At 41.3% G+C, this 25,049-nt stretch overlaps 1 protein-coding gene across 1 annotated transcript; it reads left to right on the forward strand.

Moving 5' to 3' along the window:
* The first annotated feature begins 17,636 nt into the window (after positions 1 to 17,636).
* Positions 17,637 to 20,853, forward strand: LOC133784833 (putative disease resistance protein RGA3). The gene is made up of 4 exons (XM_062224105.1): positions 17,637 to 20,402; positions 20,471 to 20,551; positions 20,654 to 20,708; positions 20,825 to 20,853. Exons 1-4 carry the CDS (start codon positions 17,637 to 17,639, stop codon positions 20,851 to 20,853), a joined length of 2,931 nt encoding a protein of 976 aa, XP_062080089.1.
* The last annotated feature ends 4,196 nt before the right edge of the window (positions 20,854 to 25,049 follow it).

Here is a 25,049-nt window from a genome sequence, read left to right on the forward strand (position 1 = left end):
TGAAGGCGACCTCCATGATGCTGTATGGTTTTTCAGGAGAGGGATCTGCAGCAATAGGGACGATCGAGCTGGTGATCACCCTAGGAGAAGGGTCTCGGACAGTATCCAAGCTCCTTGAGTTCGTAGTCATCGACTGCTCCGCTGCATACAACGCAATCTTGGGACGATCTACGCTCATGGCGTTTGAGGCTGTCACTTCCATTCGCCACCACGCGGTGAAATTCCCTACTTCCACGGGAATATGCACTGTTCATGGCGATCAACTCGCTGCCAGGGAATGCTACAAAATTTCTATGAAGGGAAAATCTAAACCCGGGCAGCAGGCAATGGCCATTCAAGGTGGTAAAGAGGAATCTCAGGAACCCTTAGCTAATCCTGAGATTGAAAAACCTCAAAGCACCGAAGGGGAAAATGTCGTCTTAAGTGAGGATATTGACCCCCGAGTAGGCGAGGGCAGATCCGAGCTCCAGGCGATTGATGAGCTCGAGGAAGTGATCATTGATCCGCAGAACCCGTCACTGATGGTCAGACTTGGGAAGAACCTCTGTAGCAAGAGGAAGGAGGAGCTGACTAAATTTCTGCGGGGTAACCTGGACGTGTTTGCATGGTCACACGAGGACATGGTGGGAATCAGCCCGAGTGTTATCATGCATACACTTCATCTGGATAAAAGCATTCCCGCCAAGTCCCAGAAGCAAAGACGCCTAGGAACAGCTCGAGCCTTGAAGCCAAGCCTAGGAACCTCTGAAGCCTTGAAGGAGGAGGTGGCCTGGCTCAAAAAATGCGGCTTTATCCATGAAGCCAAGTTTCCAACATGGGTCGCCAACCCCGTGCTCGTCCCGAAGCCCAATGGAAAATGGCGGACCTGCATAGACTTCTCCGACCTGAATAAAGCATGCCCCAAGGATTGTTTTCCATTGCCAAGGATTGACCAGTTGGTGGATGCCACGGCGGGGCACGAGCTCATGTCCTTTATGGACGCGTACTCAGGCTATAATCAGATCTCCATGAATCTGGCGGACCAGGAACACACCAGCTTCATGACCCCGACAAACGTTTATTGTTACAAGGTCATGCCGTTTGGGCTGAAGAACGCCGGAGCTACCTACCAAAGGTTAGTCAATAGAATGTTCGCGGACCAGATCGGAAAGAACATGGAAGTGTACGTTGATGACATGCTAGTCAAGTCAAAGACTGCCGACGACCATGTTTCCGACCTGGAAGAATGTTTTAAGATACTACGGGAGTATGGCATGAGGCTTAATCCACAGAAGTGCACCTTTGGTGTCGTGTCAGGGAAATTCCTGGGGTTCATCGTCAATACCCGAGGAATCGAAGCAAACCCCGACAAGATCAGATCACTGCTCGAGCTTCCCTCGCCCAGGTCGCGAAAAGATGTCCAAGGCCTGACAGGAAGAGTGGCGGCCCTCAATCGGTTTATTTCCAAGTCCACTGACAAGTGCTTGCCATTCTACAACCTGCTCCGAGGAAACAAGAAGTTCGAATGGACAGAAGAGTGCGAAAGCGCATTCCTCGACCTGAAGGCACATCTGGCCGAGCCACCCGTATTATCCAAACCCGAAACAGGAGAGCCTCTTTTTCTCTACCTGGTTGTCACTGAGGATGCAGCTAGTCCCGTGTTGGTGCGAGAAGAAGACCGAGTTCAGAGACCAATCTACTACATCAGCAAGAGACTTCTCGAAGCTGAATCCCGATACCCGTTGATGGAGAAATTGGCGTTCTACCTCATCACGGCATCTCAAAAGCTCAGACCGTACTTCCAGTCCCACTCGATACACGTCATGACCGATCAGCCTTTAAGGTAGGTTTTGCAAAAACCTGAAGCATCGGGACGTTTGCTAAAGTGGGCCATCGAACTCAGTCAGTTCGAGATTCTGTACACTCCGCGAACTGCTATAAAAAGTCACGCCCTGACCGATTTTATGGCAGAATGCACGGGGTTCCAGGAGGATCCCGCGGAAGACTCACCCCAAGTCACCTCGTCCCAGGCGTCGTGGAGGATCTTTGTGGATAGTTCATCCAATGAGAATGGCTCCGGATCTGGAATCATTTTGATATCCCCCGAGGGACATAGATTCCACTCGGCACTGAGATTCAGGTTCAAGGCCTCCAACAACGAGGCCGAATACGAAGCTTTGCTGGCCGGGCTGAGGATAGCCCGGGAGTTGAAGGTGGGCTCCGTCCAGTGCTTCAGTGACTCCCAGCTCATGGTAAACCAGGTTCTGGGCGAATACCAAGCACGGGGACCCAAGATGGCCGCCTATCTGACAAAGGTAAAAGTTGAGCTGTCCGCGTTTGAGCGAGGCTCGATCGAACAGATACCTCGGGAGTAGAAAGCTAACCCGGATGCTCTTGCCAAGCTCACCACCTCTGGGGTGATGGAGACCTTGGGGTTAGTACTAGTAGAATTCTTGGAGAAACCAAGTATAGAAGAAGTCGGGACGGAGGTCGAGATGATCGACGCCAGGCCGACCTGGTTGACCCCCATCCTTGAGTATCTCGTCGAGGGAAAGCTGCCTGAAGGGCGTAATGATGCACGGCGAGTACTCTATCAAGCTCCCAGGTATACGATAGTAGACGGGGTGTTATACCGGCATGGGCACTCCCTGCCTCTCCTACGATGTGTTCTTCCCAGGTGAAGCAAATGCCATCCCGCGGGAGGTGCACGAGGGTTTTTGCGGAGACCATGCTGGGGGGCAGATCTTGGCCTTAAAGGTCCTGAGGCAAGGATATTACTGGCCAACTCTGTCCAAAGACTCGATCTCATTCGTTAAGAAGTGCGACAAGTGCCAGCGATTCGCCACAGTTGCCCGAGCTCCTCCAGTTGAGCTAAAGATGATCTCGTCCCCATGGTCGTTTGCCGTGTGGGGGATAGACTTGGTTGGCGCCCTCCCCACTGGAAAGGGCGGGGTCCGTTACGCCGTGGTAGCCATCGACTATTTCACGAAGTGGGCTGAGGCAGAACCTTTGGCAACGATAACGTCCAAAAAAGTGCTTGACTTCGTGGTTAAAAACATTATTTGTCGATTTGGCCTGCCCAAGAAGATTGTCTCCGATAATGGTACTCAGTTCGACAGCGACCTGTTCACCGAGTTCTGTGAAAGGTACGGAATTGTCAAAAGTTTCTCCTCCGTGGCCTATCCTCAGGCGAATGGCCAGGTCGAAGCTGTCAACAAGACTCTAAAGGCGAGCCTCAAGAAGAGATTAGATGAAGCAAAGGGAGTCTGGCCAGAACAGCTCCCCCATGTCCTATGGGCATATCGGACCTCACATCGGACTCCTACTGGTCATACTCCTTTTTCCCTAACCTTTGGGAGTGAGGCAGTCCTCCCCGTGGAGGTTAAAGTGCTTTCGCATAGGGTCCAGTCTTACGACCAGGACCGCAACCACGAACTACTGTGCAATTCCCTTGACCTAGTTAATGAAAGGCGAGAAGATTCGCAGCTCCAGCTCTCCCATTATCAGCAGAAAATCACTTTCTACTTCAACACCAAAGTAAAAAAGCGCGCCTTTAGCGTTGGCGACTTGGTCCTAAGGAGAGTTTTCCTGGCCGGGAAAGATCCCAAAGATGGAGTCTTGGGACCAAACTGGGAAGGACCGTACCAGGTCATCGAAATCATTAAGGAAGGAACTTATAAGTTAGCTCGGCTTGATGGAGGGGCAGTCCCGCGGACTTGGAACGCCATCCATTTAAAGAAATATTATCAATGATTCACTTGTAAGGCCTGGAAGGCCATTTTTTATGTATGAATGAGAATCAGCTTTTTGTACATGTTTGCAAGTGTAATCTAAAGTAACCACGAAAGACCCTTTCCCAGTTACTTGGGGGGCATATGGTACCTGGATATAACCAGGTCTCCTTAATGACTTAGAAGTTGGTTCATATCGATTGACCGTTGTTTTTCTTAAAAAACGCGAGATATTGATAAGGATTAACGCTAACTAAGTCCTATCCTGGATATAACCGGGTCATAAAACTTAGAAGTTGATTTAAATCTATTGATCGTTGTTCTTCCTAAAGAGCTCGAGATATGAATAAAAGTTAACGCGAACTAAGTTTTCAAAATAAGTTCCTGGTCATAAAACTTAGAAGCTGATTTAAATCTATTGATCGTTGTTCTTCCTAAAGAGCTCGAGATATGGATAAAAGTTAACGTAAACTAAGTTTTCAAAATAAGTTCCTGGTCATAACCGGGTCATAAAAATTAGAAGTTGATTTAAATCTATTGATCGTTGTTCTTCCTAAAGAGCTCGAGATATGGATAAAAGTTAATGCGAACTAAGTTTTCAAAATAAGTTCCTGGTCATAAAACTTAGAAGTTGATTTAAATCTATTGATCGTTTTTCTTCCTAAAGAGCTCGAGATATGGATAAAAGTTAACGTGAACTAAGTTTTCAAAATAAGTTCCTGGTCATAACCGGGTCATAAAACTTAGAAGTTGATTTAAATCTATTGATCGTTGTTCTTCCTAAAGAGCTCAAGATATGGGTAAAAGTTAACGCGAACTAAGTTTTCAAAATAAGTTCCTGGTCATAACCGGGTCATAAAACTTAGAAGTTGATTTAAATCTATTGATCGTTGTTTTTCCTAAAGAGCTTGAGATATGGATAAAAGTTAACGCGAACTAAGTTTTTCAAAAAATTGTAACCAAAATGCGCAAGGACAAGAAAGAGGATCAATTAAAAACATTGAATCAAATTGTCTCGAGGTGGAAGCACCTCATGCAAAGGTTACACAAAAAAAAAATCCTAAAAAATAGTGAAGGGCACAAGAGAGGAAAAGCCCTAAGCTCCGCCAGGTGGCCCCTTGGAGGTCGCCGTCTCGCCTTGCTCAGCTGCGCCAGAGCCTTCCCCGGCCTCGGAGGGCGCTTCTTTATCAAGGCGAGCTTGGAACTTCACCAGCAGGCGCTCCCAAAGACTCGCTGACAGGAAGGAGTAGTCAGCATCCGGGTTGTAGGCCCAGCAATGGTAGAACAGGTCTTCCAGGGACTTTTCCGAAGTTGTCTGCTCGGCCTCTAGGGCGGCTTGAGCCTCAGCCTTCGCGGCATCTAGGTCTGTCCGCGAGGTGGCGAGGGAGGTCTCAAGCTCTTGGCCCTTCGAGCAGGTTTTTTCCAACTCGGCCTGCGAGGCCGCCAAGGCATCCTTAGCTGCCTGCAGGGAAGTCTGGTGCTCGCTCCTCATGTCCTCGAGATGATTTTTGGTCCGGGCGATGCTCCGGTGAAGGGCAACGGCGCTCTGCGAAGGTGAAAAGACAATCTCCTTAGAAAAAATAGAAGAAAGAAAAAACAGGGCAAGGTGTAATAATAAAAAGCCATAAAGGGGTAAAGTCAGCTTACCGTTAGGGTCATGCCCAGTGAAGACTCCAGCACGCCCACCAGGCTCATTGTCTCGATGGCCCAAAGCTCCTTCTCGTTGAACTTGTATATGTGGCTGACGGCGTAGTTCGCTGACTCATACACCGTTCCCTGGAAGGCCTCTGGGATCTTCTCCAGGTCCTGGGGATTGACTGGGATGCGTGTAACGACACCAAATTCACTATTAGGGCTTAAGGGCCTGGAGTAGTGTGCCTGGAGGGCATAATGGGATTCTGTGTGTGACTTTTATGAGTTTAATGCATGATTATGATTTAATGCACGTTATATGACTATTTGATTAATTGTGGTGCATGACTATGTGAATTAGTATGCATGTAGACTTGATTGAGCATATTTGTAATTTGTCCATGTTGGGCATGACTATGTTGATACCTATGATCTATGACTCGAGACGATCCTAGAGTGAGCGGGTTAGCGGAAAAGTCAAAGCGGGAATCTATACCCGGCTTGGGTTAAGCCCGGGGAGTTTTAATGAGAATTTGGAAATATATCGATGTTAATCTTGATGATGAGGAATGTATATTTGACGATTATTCATGTATTGGGTAGCGAGCGGGAATTATTAGGAACACTTGAGGAATTAGTGGGAACTTGGGTAATATGACTAAAATGCCCCTTTATGGGCATAAAGGTTTAGAGTTATTAAGGGAGGGCATTTTGGTCATTAGGCTTGTAAGAGATAATTAAAGAAGGGCTTTATACTTAGTGAATTTTGTAGAGTTAAAGTTATAGGCTGAAAAGAAAGAAGGAAAGAAGGGGAAAGAGAAAGAGAAGAGCTGAAGGGGGTTTTTGCTCCAAAAGATCGGTTTGTGGCTCTCCCAACCAAATTCCTTCATTTTTCTTGGAGTCAAACTCAGTGGAGAGCTAGGGTAGGCTGAGCGTCAAGAATCCTAAGCTAGGCTTGAGGATTGGCAAGGGGTTAGCAAGATCACATTTGAATTTGAGGTAAGTTCTTGGGGATTTTCTGTTTTAGGGCTTGACTGGTTTTGAGTTGTGTTTTGAGCTAAATGGATGGGGTTTTTGGGGAAAACAGGTCAAGGTTGTGAAGGTGCAAGCCAAGGAGGCTAGGGTTCGATTCAAGGTTGAAATTCCACCCACGGTATGATTTCTAAGACCTTATCTTTGTTGTTTGAGTGAATTTCTGGTTTTTGGGTTCATTGTGTTAGATTTTGAGTTTTGGGTTGCTTGAGCTTGGGATTGAGTTCATGGGATGCTTGGGATGAGTGTGTGGTGTGTATATGTGTGTTTTTGGGTTTGGAAAAGGTTTAGGCAAGTTTGGAGTTGAAATGGGAGAAGAAAGTCGCAAGATGCGATTTTTGGTTTTGGTCTGCTGCAACTAGCGCTACAGCGCTAGTCAGGGGGCGCTGTAGCGCTAGCCCCTGTTCTGATGGGGTGGTTCTGCTTGTAGCGCTACAGCGCCCTCTTTTGAGCGTTGTAGCGCTACACTGTTCACAGAGGGGATTTTTGGGCTTTTGTGAAGGGATTTTGACCTAGGGTTCGGGGCTCGATTCCGCCACTTTGTTTTGGGGATCTAGGACTTCCTGGGGGGCTCGGGATTAGTCCCGAGGCTAGGTTTGTGACTTGAGGATTGGTGATAACTTTGACTTGTGGATTTTGCCTAGGTAAGCGCTAGGGCTCGGGTAGGATCGTGCTCAAGGAGTCGGGTGATCAAGGCTACCGAATCTAAAGGTAAGAAAACCGTAACACTCGAGAATAGGGCATGGGCCCACTGTGTGATTGCAGGGCACGGCCCTAGATTTTATTGTGTGCAAGTGTGTAAACTTAGATAAACTATTGTATGTTTGAATGGTTATTTCTGAATGCATTATATGTGTGATTATAATGGAATGAACGGCTAAGGCCGAGAGCGGCGTAGGCCGGGTACGGCAGTGGGGCCGAAAGTAACACTTAGCACATGGGATGCTATAGCCAGGGTGGGACCCAAGGGATACATGAGTTATCCTATGGTGAGGACCGAGACCCCAAGCTTTGGTAAGGCCTCTGGGGCGGCATGGCCGTGCTTGTTTTATCTAATGGTTTTTCTATTTATCAGCAAATTATGCCAGCTATATTAATTGCATATGTTATGTGCTATTTGGGTTTTCTTGCTGGGCTTCGGCTCACGGGTGCTCCGTGTGGCAGGTAAAAGCAAGGAATCAGTCAACCGGCCATGAGTATGGAGAGCGTGGGGGCGGCGCGTACATGTTCGGCCTGCCCGACTGCTTTGGTTGGGGGCATTTTGTATATGGCTGTATTAAACCATTCTTTTGATAACTGATCAAGTGTAAATCTATTTTTGAGTTGTAAATATTTTGTAAACCTTATTTTGGGATCCTAGATGTTTTATACTTAACGTTTTCAATGAAGTTAAACATTTTAAAAGAGTACATCCTTAAATTATGATTTATCCACACTTTTGGTTTTAGAAACCACTTATAGTCAGTCAAAAGCACGATTTCTATTTTTAAACTCACTAAGTAACGGCTCTAAGGTAGTAGGGCGTTACAATGCGTACCTTGGAAAGTACGATCACTGAAGTCTTGAGCTCCGTTCCTGCGTCCCGGGTGGCGGCCGGAGCTCGCGGAGGGGGTGGAGGCATGTTGCTCCCCCCAGCAGCAGGAGGATTAGTTCCCGTGACCTGGGCGGTGGGGGGCTGCTCCTTCTCCTTTGCAAGAGATTTGGTGGGTGTTCCGACAGCTTTTTTCAATGTCTGGAGCTTCTTCATCTTTGGCCCCGAGGCCCCGGCGAAAGCACCTCGCAGGCTCTCATCGGGCTGAGACATCTCTTCTGTCAAAGCAAAGACATGATTAGTACGAGTTAGCAATCACACAAACAAAAACAAGGGGGAAAAAAGAGAAATTAAAGTATATGTATACTAAAAGGGATCCTACCCCCCGGGCTAGAAGAACCTATGGTTACGGCCATCGGCTCCGGAGCTCCCGCAGGAGAATCTAAGTCGATTATCTCCTGAGTTGGTGAAAGTTCTGGATCCGACTCTGGTTCCGGGCTAGATTCTTCTACATATTTCCTAAGCCCCGGAGCTACGGCACCCCTCCGGAGTGATGGCCATGACCGAAGGTTGGTCCCATACTCATCGAATAGGATCGACCTAAAGGCTAGGGTGTTATCTACTACTACTACGGTACCCCTAGGCCGGCTATCTTGGTAGTCCAGCACGAGTCGGTCGACATAGTGGAGCAGGTTTGTGTTCAGGTCCGGATCACTTTGGTGACGATGGATGAGCTGCCTAGGGTTGAACCTAGCCAGCCGGGGGTCTGCTGTGGTCCTATCTAGAATCCTAAACATGTAAGGGTTACCTTGGCCAGAAGGACCCGCGGCTGCTCCGGATTGGATCCTCTCCTCGCCCGTCCTCTGGGCGACCTCCAAAGCTCGCTTCCTATTCCTCATGAGGGGAACTTCGTTGCCCTCATCCTCCTCATCTACATATCCCGCGACCTCCTCCACAATGATGGGTCTGGTGTCGCGAGCTAGGGAAAGCCCCCGAGGCCTCCTGAGGTTCAAAGTCTGATTTGGGAAAATCAGCTTGCAGGCTATCATCGTCTTGTCTGTTACGAGCACGCGGTAATCTTTCTCGCTGGGGGGCAAGCCCACCAGCGTCTCGTATTGGGCCCCGAGGGTCACAGATTTCTCTGTCCTCGCGAAGATGGCTGCAGAATTAGTCTAAGTCAGAAAGGGGTACGGGAGGAGCTAAAACGACACTTAACCTACGAGCTAAGGATGAAAAACACTTACGAGGACGATTGAAGTAGTGGAGCTCGCAGTTCCTGAACCCCGTCGACATGAAGAATTGATCCTTGAAGTCGTTGGGGTGGATGGGCAGCTCGATGACCGCAGCCGTGTTGGGAAATCGGGTTAAGTAGTAAAACCCATCGCCTCGCCCCCGCTGATCCGGGCTGGCCTTGAGGCAGAAGAAGTACAAAATGTCCGCTGGAGTGGGGACCTCCCACTCGTGCTTCAAAAACAAATATCTCAACCCCGCCAACAACCGATAAGAGTTGGGGGGGGGGGGGGGGCTGAAATGGTGCCAACCTCGCATAATTGAGGAAGTCTGCGAAATACTGGTCCAGCAGGAGGAATGCCCCCGCCTTGAAATGCACACTGCTCCAGGCCGCGAATACCTTGTCGAGTGGCGCGCAGCTCCGCTCGCCTTCCGCGGGGGGTCGGGCAACCACAGATGTTCTCCCCAGGGCGATGTTGTGGGAGAGAAAGATTTTGTTGATCTTTGCCTGGTCGGTGACCTTTGAGATGATCCTCTCCGCCTCAAAGAAGGCATCGGGAGTGACCTCGACCTCCTGCTCCACTGTCGGCCCAAAGTTGGGAATTGGGGAGTCCGGCATCACCGCCTTTCCTTTGTCTTGATGAGAGGCTGAGCTGCCGACGGTCTTCTTGGGAGCGTTCCTTTTCGGTGCCATCTGGTCGCCTAACGAACAAAAGAAAATATTTCAGAAAAGGCGACCTAAGCGTGAGGAAAAATCAAATGTTATTTGCACGAGCTGAGGTAAGCCCAGCCCGTGGAGAGTGGGACCACGCGGTTCAATGAACACGCGCCTGTGCTCCCATCAGATCCCCGATTACTCAGAATTCGTGTGTCAGGAGGGTCAGGATAGAATTTTCCTTGGGGGGAAAGTTTCAGTAGGAAAAGATTACAAAACCGCCTGTGAAGCGTGTCCCCTAAGCTACCTAGTTTTGCACCCAAAATTCCAAAACTCCTACCCAGAAATTTTCCCCAGAAAATGCATCCTATAGACCATACTCCCAAACGTTTTCCTATAGCAAAAATATACTAACCTAAAAGGCTTTCACCCTTCGTACCCACAAAAACCAGTAAACCCTTGCATGTGGCTACAGTAAATATTTACCTAAGCTACAGTGAAAAATATTTTCAAAACACGCATGGTCAGGAAACTTACAGTGTTTAGTTGGGAGGTGAATAAAGATGTCGCCTAGATTGGAGCTTCGTAGGAGTTGCTATCTCCAAAGATTCGAGGGAATCCTCACGCCTGAGCTTCTTGAACACTGAGAATGGCGGTCGCAAAGAAGAGGGTTTCTTTTTTCTTCTGAAATGAAGAGAGAAGAAGGAGAGAAGTTCTGAGAAATTTCAAATGAAAGGGTGACCCATGCGTAGGGTGGCCACCCCTTTTATATACGTGAAGGGTCACGTATAGAGGGCCGTTGGATGGCCCTGATGTGGGATCCAAGGCCCTCCACTCGAAATACGAAACAACGGCTGGGCATAGGCTAGGCCATTAAATGCGGTTCTCGTAAGACGTACCGTCACCAACCACGATGTTCCACGTATCAGGCGCTTGGGTAAGAGGTGGAATGTGAATAGTTCATGGGGAAGCCTAAAAGCCCCTACTGTGGCCGTATACGACGTGGGATACCACGAGCAGGGGCTTGGGGGGCAGATGTACGCCCTGATTTTCCCACGGGCTGATTAGCGAGCTGAGCTGCGGCCTAATCAGGATTATCTCGTGGACATCCTCAAGATCGGAGCTTCCGCCATAAGGTCGTACCTCCTTAGCTCAAGGCAACCCAAGGGTTTGCCAGGATTGCATAAGACCTGAGTCCGGACTCTGAAGGTCGAAGGTCGAGTTAGGTGTCCAGACCGTGGTACGAGCTAGACCTGGAGACTATGGCCCTTTGTAAAGTCAACACACGCAAGGTAAACGTGCATATATCAGACATCACGTGTCTGATATGCCCCTGACTTCTCGGACACGCAGCAGGAACGTGCGTATTCAGACACCCACGACTGGGTTGGGTCGTGCGGCCCATCATCTCCTTACCTATTGATTTGACCACACTCATGTGTCAGGTTTAGGAATTAATCATGAATACAGAGTTGATACGATAGGTAAGAAGGTCACGTGATGACCTTCTTACCAACTCTCAGGTGCCTTCTCCTATAAATATGGAGACCCTGGGAATAAATAAGGGTTGGATACTCTCTTGTAAAAAAGATCCTGTAATCATATACCCAGAATAGAGCGATAATATTGACTAGTGGAGTAGAACGATTTTAACCTTTGAACCACTTAAAAACCGTGTCTTGAATCACCATTTCATTTTCTAAGATCACATATCTGTTACGGTTCATTATTAGCACTAATCCATTTCTCTTCTTTTCTTAAATTACCTGTTGGCGAAGAACCGCGTCAACACTTTTCATTGAAGAGGGTTTTAAACTCTTCCCAACCCATTGTAGTTACATTTCTAGTTTGGGACACCACCTCCCACCAAATTCGGGCATCCTTCTGAAACATGTACGTGGCACATGCCACCCTTTCATTGCCCACAACTCTCATAAAGTCAAAAATGGACGTAATCATATCCATCCAGTACTCTACCTTAAGTGGATCTGCGCCACCCTCGAATACCGGAGGGTGTTGCTTTCGGAACCGCTCATATACCAATTCGCAGCGATTCTCCAAATATGTCTGTTGCTGTACGGCTGGTACTGAAATAGCAGATGGGGCCCCTGATGCAGTGTTCTCAGCCGGAACCTGCTGTTGCCTCAATCGTAGTATCTCTTCATTCTGCCTCTGTAGTTGAGCTTGCAAGTCTGCAAGCACCTTCTACCAGTTCTTAGGGGTTGGCGGAGGGTTCTGACTCTGATCATTACTTTCGGCCTGATTCCCAGCGTTGGCTGGCGCATTGGATTTCCCTGGAAGCATACTTCCAAGTCTATATGCAATCAATGACTCGAATTATCAGGCAGTAATAACGGTATCTCACATCAACCCACAGTTCAAAACCGATCGAATAAGCATCCACATGCATTGAAAATGCTAATAAGCATCCCAATAATTCACACTCAATAATCATGCTAATAAGCAGAGAAATTCATGGCATAACCTAAACAAAATGCTAATAAGCATATTCTTTGGCATGCATAACCACTTAACAATGTTAATAAACATTTTCCTTGAGCATACTACGACGCTAATAAGCATCCTCTATCCAGGGTACACATACAATAGCACTAATAAGCGTTTCTAACATTCATCAAGTTCAATGACGCTAATAAGCAGTCCTACAGCATTTACAAATATCTATCGTGCTAATAAACACGTTCCCAACCTACATACAGTAGTCAAGGGCCAGGCCCTATCAGAATAACTCACGCTTCTTATTTAAACTAGCAGATAAAGCACACATGACTCATTTAAGCAAATATACACATAACTGTATTAATAGTTACCCAACCCTGAGTCGAGCTTGTCTTTAGTAGTGAATGTGCATGCCCAGTCCAACGTCAGGAACCCTTAAACCTTGGCTGCTCTGATACCAAGTTGTAACGCCCTACTAATTAGGGTCCATTACCAAGTGTGTTTAAAATCAGTGCTGGACTTGCTAAATAAGTCATTTTGACTAAACATGTGATTAAGCCACTAAAGGTTTAGGTATTAAAACTTTTGGTCAACTCATAAACATTTCCATTAAGTTAAAAAAAAAATACATGTTCTTTACACGGGATCCCAAAACGTCAGTTTAAAAGTTAATTACAATACTCAGTTTACACAATAAGCCAACCTAGATGGCAAAAGCTGGGTTTCACCCTAGTTCCTCTGAGCATCTCGGCCGTGGTGGTCAAGCGGACTGCATATGTACATACCACTGCTAATGCCCTTCGACTCATGGCTGGTTGAATTTCTCTTACCTTTACCTGGACCACAAAGCACCTGTGAGCCAGAAGACTCAGCAAGAAAACATATTCAATAACTTACAGAATAAAATGATTATCAAACAATAATAATTGAAACTGATGCATTCATTAAACCAAACTGGAGACCATAGAGTCACACAAGTGCATGTTGCACTTTCTTTCAAGTTGTTGGCATCCGAGCCAGTCAAGTGCATGTCGCACTCCCAGGGTGGCCCAGCCATGGTGGCCTGCACTCCACGTGCATTACGCCAATCTTAGCTTATAAACTAAGTTCCTTAAGCCCTTGAATTATAAGTCAAGCCACCACTTGCCTCCAACTTATAAGTTGAAGCTTTGGGACTCTCAACTTATAAGACGAGTCTCCCAGAGTTCAATATATTCTCAACTAATAAGTTGATCCCCACTTAACACCCTAATAATCCTTTAGTTTATAAACCAAGCTTCACAGTCATAACAGACGGTCACATGTTTCATATAGCATACTTATCAACAATCACAATGCATTATAATACATTCACATAGCAGTCATAAGCATAATCATAATTATGCACATTACAATGTACCTAATCTGATATTCACAAACATAATTATAATCATGTTCATCACCTTGACTAAGCTCTAATCATGCATTCACATAACAGGTGCAGTTTTCTTACCTTTGGTCCGTATGTAGGTTATTAGCGATGACCCTCAGAGTACGATCCTCGATTCAAGCCCTTAGCGAAAACCTAGTCACAACCGTAATAAGGAAGTTCCATCAACAACAGGTAAATAAAAAATTCCAAACCAACTCTTAGCCTCTGGGACATCGAATTCCACTTAATAAGGAAGTAGGATTGATCTCGATCCCAAATGATTAAGTTCCCAATCTAAAAATCCCATTTAAGCCAATTTTCCCCTTAAGGGCCACGACCCCTCACATCCGAGCCGCGGCCTGCCTCCAATTCCAGAGGCTCGGCTTCCTTGGAAACCAACGTGTGTCGTGGCGTGCCCCTGAGGCGCCGCGGCCCGCCCCTGCCTCCGAGCCCTACTGGCTCAAAATTCTCTTTGCAGGTCGCAGCTCACCATAAAAGAGTCGCGGCGCATCCCCATGAACCCAGAAATTTCTGGGTTTTTCTTCAACCGAACCCAGCCAAAACTTAACCAATTTCATCCCACTCCTCCAATTTGATTCCCACAACTTATATATTCATCCTTACCAACAAAACCCAACCAATTATCACAGCAAATCTCATCAAACTACCAAACCCAACCTCTCAATTATCAAGCATGCATAAACACTTTTACTCTAAAAAAAACCAGCTGAACTAACTTAATAAATTTCAGTTCAGAATCTTACCTTAGCTGATATGAATCACTTGTGCTAAGACTCTGTTTTCCCCAAGCCTAACACCTTGATTTCCCAAGCTTTACCCTTCAATTTCCCCAAAAATTCCTCAAGCTTCCATGGCACACAGAGAAAACGAGAGAGAGCGAAAGGGAGCTGCTGAATTTCTTTTCCTTTAATTTCCTTAGCCTTCTCAAACATTCCCAGCTCACCCAAACACTATAGTTAGACCAAAAATGACCATTTTACCCCTTACCCTTAGCTTATTTATCAAGTGTTCACAAGGGCAATTTTGTCCTTTACCTCAAATCCCGCTATCCACAATTTACATCCTATAATTCCCACTACTTCCAATATTCTCACATGGTTACCAATAAATTCCCATTACCCACTAATTCCCGGTAATGTACTAAATTACTAAAATACCCCTAAGCTCACCCTAAGCTGGGTATTCAGACCCCATTGTAACTTTTCCGATAACTTGCTCATCGGGATCGCCTCTCGTCGAGTAACCCAAATATATCCACATAATAATGTCGTCTCAATCACACAAACACATATTTGCATTTATACCCCAAACGGGTCAAATTACTAATATACCATTCTTATAAGAAACGGACCCACATGCACATATTTAATATCTCTAACATAAAAGCATGATTATATTATAATATAATTCACATAATAACTCAATTATTGCCTCCCGACCCCCTAATCCAGGCACTAAGCCACATTAGGAAATTTGAGATGTTACAATAAATAAGCCAAGAACCTAATAACTATGAGCAATGAATGACAAAAGACACCAGATATTATAGAGGTTCAGCCCCAAGAAACAGTAATGACATACTTCCTCTTTAATTTGTATTGATCTTAAAGGTTTACACCAGATAACTAGTGAAAACAGGTACGATTCTAAGTGTAAAAAAAATACAAAATGGCAGAAATCTCTGCTAAGTGTTCCTAACAAACTGGTCGATATATTCCTGGTGCTAGTTGGTAGGCTAAATTTCTGAACCCCCTCCACTGTGGTGGAAGACTTATATTTATTCTGTCCCCAACGCCTAGGAAGTTGCGCCTGCACCGCCATTGCTACAAAATATCCCTTCCCTTTCGCGGGTAGTTGTAATCCTATTCTTCAAGAGTTTGACCGAGTTTTCAGGTGAATTGTTAGGTGTGTGGAGGATGTAACTGAGTTCATCTGATCAGGTATACCGGGTTTCTTGGAGAGCGTACCGAGCAGCCTCTTTCCTGGTGAGCGTACTGCGCAACGATTGTTAGTCATTTGGCAAGTGTGCTCTCTCCAGCTTGTTTGATCGTTGGATGCCTATGCCAAGAATATGATGACATGTGCCCACAATATGATGCCACGTGTCCAACCTTCATGCCCTGTCAGCTGTGTATATTTTTGGGATAACAACTACTAACAATGATATCCTGATTTTGGTCTTCAGATATTTGAGATGCTTCACATAGTTGTTGTACAAAACAATAAATAAATTTAAAAAAATTAAATAAACATATATCAACCAGATAATGTTTCATACTGTAAAATTATGAAATTAATTAAAATATACCAACCAGACGACGACGAAATTGATGGATAATATTATTTGAACCATTTAACCTATCTCTAGATTCAAGGATCTTTGTAACCAAAATATTTTGCAAACCAACAACCATTGTGAGCAAAGCATTTACTTTTCCACCCCAACCTTTAAAAAATAAATTAATATAAAATTTTAAAAATAATTAAAATAATAATAAAAAAAATAATACATACACATTTTACATGGTCTGGAATTTCAAGGTTCCCTTTGTTTACACCTGATGGTATATTAATGGTCATTGCATCACTATCCTCATCAGGTATGACAAAACTCCATGGTGGAATGAGAACATCACGGTCTACCTCATCTACACATACATGGTTTTCATATTCCTATTTTTTAAATAGAAAAAAGATTTTAGAAAAATAATAATCCAAGTGTTCTAACATAAACATAAAATGAGATCTCAATCATAGACACATATATAGATATGAAGATATTACCTTACAAAAAGAACAATAAGACTCACTATGAAAACAACATCGAGTTCTACTTTCGAATGTTAAAGAGGATGACTCCAAACTTTTCATAGAAGATCTATACTGACGAGCGCAATCTAAAAGCAATTTGGACCTGATTCGATTAGGAGACAATGAGTTCTCATAAAATTTTTGTCTCTTCTTTCCCACCATTCCTTCCTTAGATCTACTTCTTTTATTCTTCATCCCCTTCCTCTCTACTCGCATGCATTTTCTCTCTCCCCCTCTATTTTTTTTCCCACACGATTTTTTTTTTCTTCTTTCTCCCCTTCACATGCTCACGAAATCATGGGTGCAATTCTGATTTTTTATGTTTATTATTTTACTTTGAATGAAGAAGAAGAAGAAGAAGAGAAATGAGTGTATTTATTATGAAATCCTAATTTTTAAAATTTTAAATCAATTCAAAACTTGAAAAGAGAGCTTCCATTTTATTGGTTGGAATCACCATTCCTAATGACAAAAAAGATGCAATTTCGAAATTAATGCAAAAAAAAAAGAAATGATGCAAAAAAAAAATCTTTACTTGTTGGTTACTTGATATACTAAGTCACCTATATACCATATTTGCATATTTATCTAGGTAGCCATGTGTATTAATAATCATATGAGAATTTTTCCATATATTTTAAAAGAGGGATCAAGTATATAATATATTTTTCATGTCTATCAATACATGCATATTATTACTGTGATTTTTCTTGTACAAAAAACTGTATACAGCAAACTCGAGGAAAGTCAACCCTTCATCTCTTACAACATTAATTATATTATTATTTTGCGTACATTTCTTTAATAACCTTCTTCTTCAGCCAAAAAAAAAATTCTTCTCATGGAACGTGGTATGCATTATATATTTTATATTCATCCAAACTGAAAACAAATAAGAAAACTTGCTTGGTATTTGCTTTCAAGTTTGTCGATTCATTATTATATTTATAATTAGTTAATCGTAGACTGTGCTTCACTTGACATTATATATATATATGTTTAATTAATAAATTTGATCTGAAGGAGCATTTTCTATATTATAGAAAGTTAAGTCGTTATAAACTCATCAATCTACTCCTTCCATGCTATTTTAGATCGAATACTAACCATCATTTTCGTTTGTAATCACTCACCTTTGCAACAATGGCTGATGCTGTAATCTCCATTCTCCTCGATCAATTGGCTTTGGTCACTCGTGAATATGTGGGAGAAAAGGTGAAGCTGGTCATGGGAGTCGATGAAGAACTTGAAAACCTTCAACGAAATCTGGTGGCCATCAAAGCTGTTCTTACAGATGCTGAAATGAGACAACTCAAGGATGAAGCTGTGAAGCTGTGGCTGGAAGATCTGAAAGATGTGTCCTACGACATGGATTCTGTGCTAGATGAGTGGAACACTGCCATTCTCAAGTCAGAGTTTGACCAAAGAGAAAACGGAGCAGAAAGTAGTACCACTGCTGATGAGATCCAGATTACTAAACCCAAGGTCTGGTCTTCTATGCTCTTCTCTTGTTTTAATTGTAGCAAACTAAGTCCTCCATTGATTTGTCTTCGTCTTGACATTGCTAAAGAGATCCAAATCTTAAACCAGAAACTAGGGAGGATCAACGATAGAAATAAGGTCTTCAGTTTTAAGGAAATAAGTGCCAATTCTTTTGATCTTAAGCGTCCAAACAATACCACCTCCTTCCTTAATATGTCTGTCATTTATGGTCAAGACCATAATAAGGAAACTCTCATTGATCGATTAGGGGTGAGTGGGAGTAACCGAAATGACAAAGAACTCAAATTCATTCCCATTGTTGGAATGGGAGGGATTGGAAAGACTACTCTAGCCAGAAATGCTTATAATGATGCTAGAGTTCAAACCCATTTTAATGGTAACAAGTTTTGGGTTTGCGTTTCAGACCCATTTGACATTGCAAGGATTGCCAAAGAAATTATTGAACAAGTCACTAGTGTAACCCCAACTGTCATAGGGTCAGAGTCACTAATGAAAGAATTTCATAAATCTATTAATGGCAAGAAGTTTCTACTCGTACTAGATGATATGTGGACCACTGAATATAATGAGTGGGCACCATTACAAGAGTTGTTGAGATCCAGTAGTGCTGCTGGAAGTAGAGTTCTGGTCACTACACGGAATGGGGAAGTGGCCAGAATGATTGGAGATGCAGACAAGATTTGTATGAATAAATTGAGTGAAGAAAATTGCTGGTTTTTGTTAAGAGATATAGCACTTCCCAACCAGACGGAACAAGAGAGGAAAGGTTTTGAGACAATTGGTCAAAAAATTGCACGTAAATGTAGTGGCTTACCTCTCGCTGTAAAGACTATAGGGAGTCTTTTGCGTGTTAAAGACATTGAAGATTGGCATGAAATTTACACAAGTGAAATATGGGAGTTAAAAAATGTGGACGTGGAGCTTTTCAATCCGTTGTTATTTAGTTATTATGATCTAACTTCGGTAGAAAGACGATGTTTTTTGTATTGCGCTATCTTCCCTAAAGATAATGTGTTTGAAAGAGATGATTTGATCCTTCAATGGGTAGCACAAGGTTATTTCAAGTCGAGGAACATCGATCAACATAAATTTGAACAAAAAGGTCAAATTTGTTTTCAAAATTTAGCCTTGCGGTCATTTTTTCAAGATTTCAAATATGATCATTCTAAATTGACTATCGAATGCAAGATGCATGATATAGTGCATGATTTTGCACAGCACCTCATGAAAAAGGAATGCTCAGTTGAGGTAGTGTCAGGTGCCGCCGGAAAGATAGTTAACTTGGATATTCGTCATCTCAATTTAAAAGTTTCTTCGTCGGTGATTCCAACACTCTCAAACTCCAAGAAGAAGAATTTGCACACTCTTATAGTTACGTGTGACTCAAAGTGCATAGTTTTGAAAGAATCATCAAGTACTCAGATGTTCCCTCATGAGCTCTTGGACTTAAAACGTCTAAGGACATTTATTTTGAAAGGAAAATCAATGGAGTTGCCAACATATATTGGTGGTTTGATACACTTGAGATATTTTAGCATTTTTTCGGATGATATCCTAGATGTGCCTCCCTCAATCGGAAGCTTGTTTAATCTGCAAACCTTGAAATTTTTTTGTTTGATAAAAGAACTTTGTGAAGAAGTTGGAAAACTGATAAACTTAAGGCATCTCCACTTAAACAAGGGGTGTATTCAAAGTTGGCCAAAAAGTATTAGGAACTTGACAAGCCTTCAGACGTTGGAGAATGGTTTTTCACCTAATCTTGGTCATAGCAAGAAGCTAATACCGTTACGGGCTTTTCAAAACTTGAATAATCTTCGTACAATTTGTTTGGAAGGCTTAGGAAAAGAAGAACACAAGGAAGAGGCTGAGGAAGAGGCTAAGGAAGCTAAACTTGATAATAAAACAGCTCTTGTCCACTTGCATCTAATGTTTTTTGCTGGCAATAGGGAAGACTACTCTGCTATTGTGAAGATTGGTGGTAATACGGAAATTCATGAGATTGTACTTGAAACTCTGCGACCACATCATGAAAACTTAAAATATTTAACAATTGAGTGGTACTTTGGTCGGTCCATTTCTCCTAGTTGGATGATGTCGTTGATTAATCTAACAAGCTTATACTTGCGTAATTGTCATTACCACGACACATTGCCTCCTTTGGGGAAACTCCGATGCCTCGAATCACTTGACATATATTATAGTAATGGTTTGAGGAAGATAGGGCCTGAGCTTTTGGGAGTAGATATCGATAATAACACATCAACAGACTCGTTTCCGAAACTAAAACAGCTCAAGATCAGTTGGGCAATGTCGTTGGGGGAATGGGTCGGGGTGGTGGGGTGGAAGATGAACGGCCCTTTGAAAATAATGCCTTCTCTTGAATCTTTGGAAATCTCTTGCTGTCAAGTGCTGCAAACGTTGCCCGACTTCCTAGAGTCAACACCATTGAAGAATTTGAAGATTTTTTGCTGTAGCTATCTAGCGAAATCTTGCCGGAGTACAGGAAAGGACTGGCCCAAGATTCGTCATGTCCCAAACATTACTATCAGAACCAGGTAAAACTAGCATAATATTATTTCACTTTATCATACTTTGTTTGAATGAGGCAAACGTAACCCAATTCTGTGATTTTGATGTACATAAATCATATTATGCAGATGAAGTATAGAGGGTTGGCCCAATATTCGTCAATTTTCAAATTCATATCACAAGGTAAGAAAAAGATGATAAAAATGAAAAAAGAAAAAGAGCAGCAATAATATTTACTAAACAATTTTTGTATGTTAATACAACTAACATTTAACACTTTGTGTTTTGTATTTTTTCAGTTCATGATCAAGTAGTGGTGGACTGGTGATGGGGTACGTGTTCAAATTAATTCTTTGGTCTGAAGAAATTTACTAATAAGATTTTAGAGGCTCTGCTCTGATCATATTTTATAACTTGAAATGTCTTAGGACACTTCTTAGTAGCACAAACTAATTGGGATTTTAAATATGAGTGCAACCAATTGTGTGTGTTTGACTCTTGATACATCTGAAACATTAGAAACATGATTGTTTTCTTGTAATAATAGATTGGTGTGCTGCAATTAATGGATACATGATATTTTGGGCTGTGTAATATTTTTGTTTTCTTTTCGTACTAGTACAAAATTTGAGAAAGAACAAAGGATCCTCTATTTTCACAAATTTCTTTTGAAAATAAATTCTATAGCTAGGTTACCTTACCTCTATTAGGAGTCTCATATATTCTCATACTTTTAGACATTCATTAAAAAAAATATATATTACAAAATTTATATCAATTAAAATAAAAATTAAACCTAAAACTAATTTTTTTCGTACGTCCTTATCCTCTCTTCTTCCCACCAGATTCCTTCCTTAGTCCTTTTCCATTATTCTTTTGCTTTTTTCTTTCTTATTTTATGTGAATTTTTTTAATATATTTTTTTAATGTTTAAATCAATTAAATTATTTTTTATATTTTAATATATATGTTTTATTTTTTTTAGTTTTAAAATTACTATAAAAATTTTAAACAAATGACAAATTTGTTTTTAATTATTTTGGTACTTTCATTGCCAAAAAAAAGTTTGTGAAAAGTTAGACTTTATAATTGGAAGGCAAGAAAAATTATAATTTTGGAACTTTCTCAGCAAAAAAAAATAATAATATTTAGTTGTAAGTAATTATAAAATTTATGGTGCAAATTTTCCCATTTTATATAATGATATATATTTAGTACTTAAAAAAAATTATCTATAATAATCCACACTTTCAGAACTAACAAGCATTGGGGACCATTAGTATATTATAGTAGAAACAGAGTAACAAGTAACAAAACTATTGTTTAATCAATTACTTACAAGTGTTATTTTCTTTTGCTGTTCATCATTCTTATCTATAATCTTCAAAACATTCAAGTTTTAACATGTTTTCAAAGCTGTTCTTTTTAATATCTTATAGAAACAGAGGATCTTTAGCTTATGAATTCTTACCACTAATTACACCAGTTTAGCAACCATTACCATGAACACATGCTTAAATGAAATGTTTCAGTGTACGTATATGTTTAGAACTTTCTCATATTAGTTTAATGGTCATGTCTTGCCATCACCCACACTATGTTACTTTCTAAACATAGTTTTTTAGATTTCATTTGCAGGAATCTTGGAACTTGATGAAACAACTATTCTCATGGTCGTCTAATAAAGCTGTTGGTTTGCTCTGAGGTGATGAAGAATTGATGATGAGGCTCATCCAATCGGATGTTTGAAAAAGGTTCAAAATCCTCTTGTCGTATCAAAGTGGGAAACTTTGTTTCAAATTGTTGTAATCTCAATTGTATTTTGTATTGTGGATGTGGATGTAGGCTCGTTAGAGCCGGACCACATAGGTTGATTGTGTTGATTGGTGTGGAATATGTACTTTAAGTTTGTTGGTTGTTTATTCTCTTAATTTTGCATTGTCTTGGAAGAACTTATTTGATTAAGAAGAACCTTTTGAATGTTCTTGCTATTTGAGTTATTAATAAAAAAATCCCAAGATAATTCCGTAAGTTTTCAGTTTTAGATCTGTTATGAAAAGGGAAAATTTCATATTTTATGTTGGGGTTTGTAGGAAATGGAGATAGATTTCCTAGTTCAATGTAACGCCCCGATTTCCCGAAACGTTACTTAGGGAGTCCATTTAAAATTAATAAACAATAAATACTTTAAGACACTAAGAGAAAATATTTAAGATCTCATTATTTAAAAATAAAAATGTTGGACACTAGGTTTAATAACAAAAACATAAAGAAAATAACCAATCAAGTCTGAAATTTAAAAACATAACATTTATTTCTAAAAACATAAAATAATTGGAGCCCAGCCTCTAACATGTTCCGTCCATGCCTCAAGCCCGCACTACTCACTGCTTTGCTTTGCCTTTACCTGCACACAGAGTACCCGTGAGCTAACGCCCAGTAAGAAGAGCTATGTAGGACATAACTCCCCAAACCAGAAAACATAAACTTTCAACTAAACATCATAAGCATAATAATCATCGTGCGATATATAAACACTATATCACACTAACATAATGTGTGTTACACTCACACACATAAATACTAACAAGCATGTTGATCGGACATGAAATGTAATCTGCCTTGCCTGCGCTGTACTCACACTCGGCATTCCCACGGTGGCTACTAGTCTAGCCTGCGCTGTACTTACACTCGGTCGTTCCCTCGAGACATCGTTGCCCTGCCTGCGCTGTACTCACACTCGGCAGTTTCGTGGTGGCATCCTATTATCCTGAGTTATACACACCCAAGATAATTCCTGCAAGTGTTATACTCACACAAGCAGCTAAAATCTGATAGCACGCCTACTCTATCCTCTTAGCATGTCTACTAACTAAAATCCCTAGCACTATCCTCATGCTAGTCAACCTAATGCAACAATTCAAGTCACAAAATAATTACATAATTAAATAAATAAGAAAACAAAGTCGCACGCATAACGTACACCCTGTGCGCAGATGTCCACTCTTCTTACCTTAAACAGTGCGTTTTTCGCTGACGTGTCTCGAACCACTCGCTGCGTCACCTCGATGACTGCTAGCTCCTAGACGTCCAATTACACAGCGAAAATTTAGGAAAAATAAAATAGGCGTTAAGGTTTTATTTCGAAACCTTAATTATCAAAATAATTTTACTATGTCATTTTAACATGCATGACACGTAAATTAAAACAATTTTCCACAAAAGGTTCAAAACATCATATCACATATACAAACAATGATGTTTCTAACATATCGCATGAATTCATATAACTACTTTTTATGTGAAAATTACCAAAATACCCTTTAATATCATAATTACATTAAAGACTCAATAATTTATAAAAATTATCATATGACAACAAAATTTAATAAATAACTTTTCCAAAACCCTAAATAATCAGCAAATTCTCATATAAGACCAGAAAAATAATTTTTAACATTTATAAATTATTTTTCCTCAATTTCTCAAATGAAACCCAAATAATAGAAATAAATACACAACCAGCCCCAAAATTCAAACTAAGATACAGAACTGTTTAAAAATCCAAAATAAACTTATAAAAATTATTTTAGAATTTTCTGGGCAAAATAACTATTTTTCTTAATTAATTTTATAGAAAAACGAATTAATTGAAGAAAAATCTATAACTGATTAAAAATAGAATCTAACTATACAGATCAGTTTCTACACCCTACAGTAACTCGTAAAAATTACCTAGGGTTCAGAACAGTACATTAATATTTTGTTATATTTAAAATATAAAATAAGCCAAATAAATCATGAAAATTACATAAATGATCAAAATTCGAAATTAAATTACAGAGAGCCTTATAATCTCATTTTAAACATATACAAAGATTCTCAGAATTTTTAGAATACTTTAAATAATTTTCCACATTTATTTTCTTAAATCACACATTTAAAAGTAAATAATTGAAGAAAATTATAAAATACGATCAAAACTTAAATCTAAACATACAAAGCCATTTTAAATGATACAGATATCATTGAAACATAAAATCATATTTTTCTGAACAATAAAAATATTTTTCATAATTAATCTTTATTTAAACTTCAATAAATCATAATAATTCAAAGAAAAATCAGAAAAATATGAAACCAGTTGGAAAATTCTCTAAAATTAATGTACTAATTTTTAAGATTGAAAAACAAAAAAAAAACACCTCAGTAAATACCCAGAACGGGTTCGTCGGAAATATCGCCGGTTTTGTCTTCTTCTCCGGCGACGGCGACTCTATGGCTGAGTTTTGCTGCTTTCCAACCCTTCTCTTGCTTGGAAAATGATCCCCTTATGTCCAGAACTTCAAAACAATAGACCCCAGCCCAAAAAGATGTCCGTAACCCTTTGTTCCGAAGTCTTCTTCTCCAAGTCCATTGTACCGCCAAAAATGGAGCTCAAAATTAGTTTTTCTTGTTCTAGACCATTTAAGCCCGTTTCTTCATGTCAAAACCGATTATTGGAGTCCCCTAAGCTTGTTTATC

This window comes from Humulus lupulus, chromosome 6 (assembly GCF_963169125.1).
Source record: "Humulus lupulus chromosome 6, drHumLupu1.1, whole genome shotgun sequence".
Lineage (NCBI taxonomy): Eukaryota > Viridiplantae > Streptophyta > Magnoliopsida > Rosales > Cannabaceae > Humulus > Humulus lupulus.

What these genes read in the sequence shown, in the direction of transcription:
- LOC133784833 (XM_062224105.1), top strand. Translation starts at nt 17,637, where the DNA reads ATGGCTGATGCTGTAATCTCCATTCTCCTCGATCAATTGGCTTTGGTC. An exon ending in TGGAAATCTCTTGCTGTCAA is followed by an intron (nt 20,403 to 20,470) that starts GTGCTGCAAACG and finishes TTTTTGCTGTAG; the next exon opens with CTATCTAGCGAAATCTTGCC. An exon ending in AACATTACTATCAGAACCAG is followed by an intron (nt 20,552 to 20,653) that starts GTAAAACTAGCA and finishes CATATTATGCAG; the next exon opens with ATGAAGTATAGAGGGTTGGC.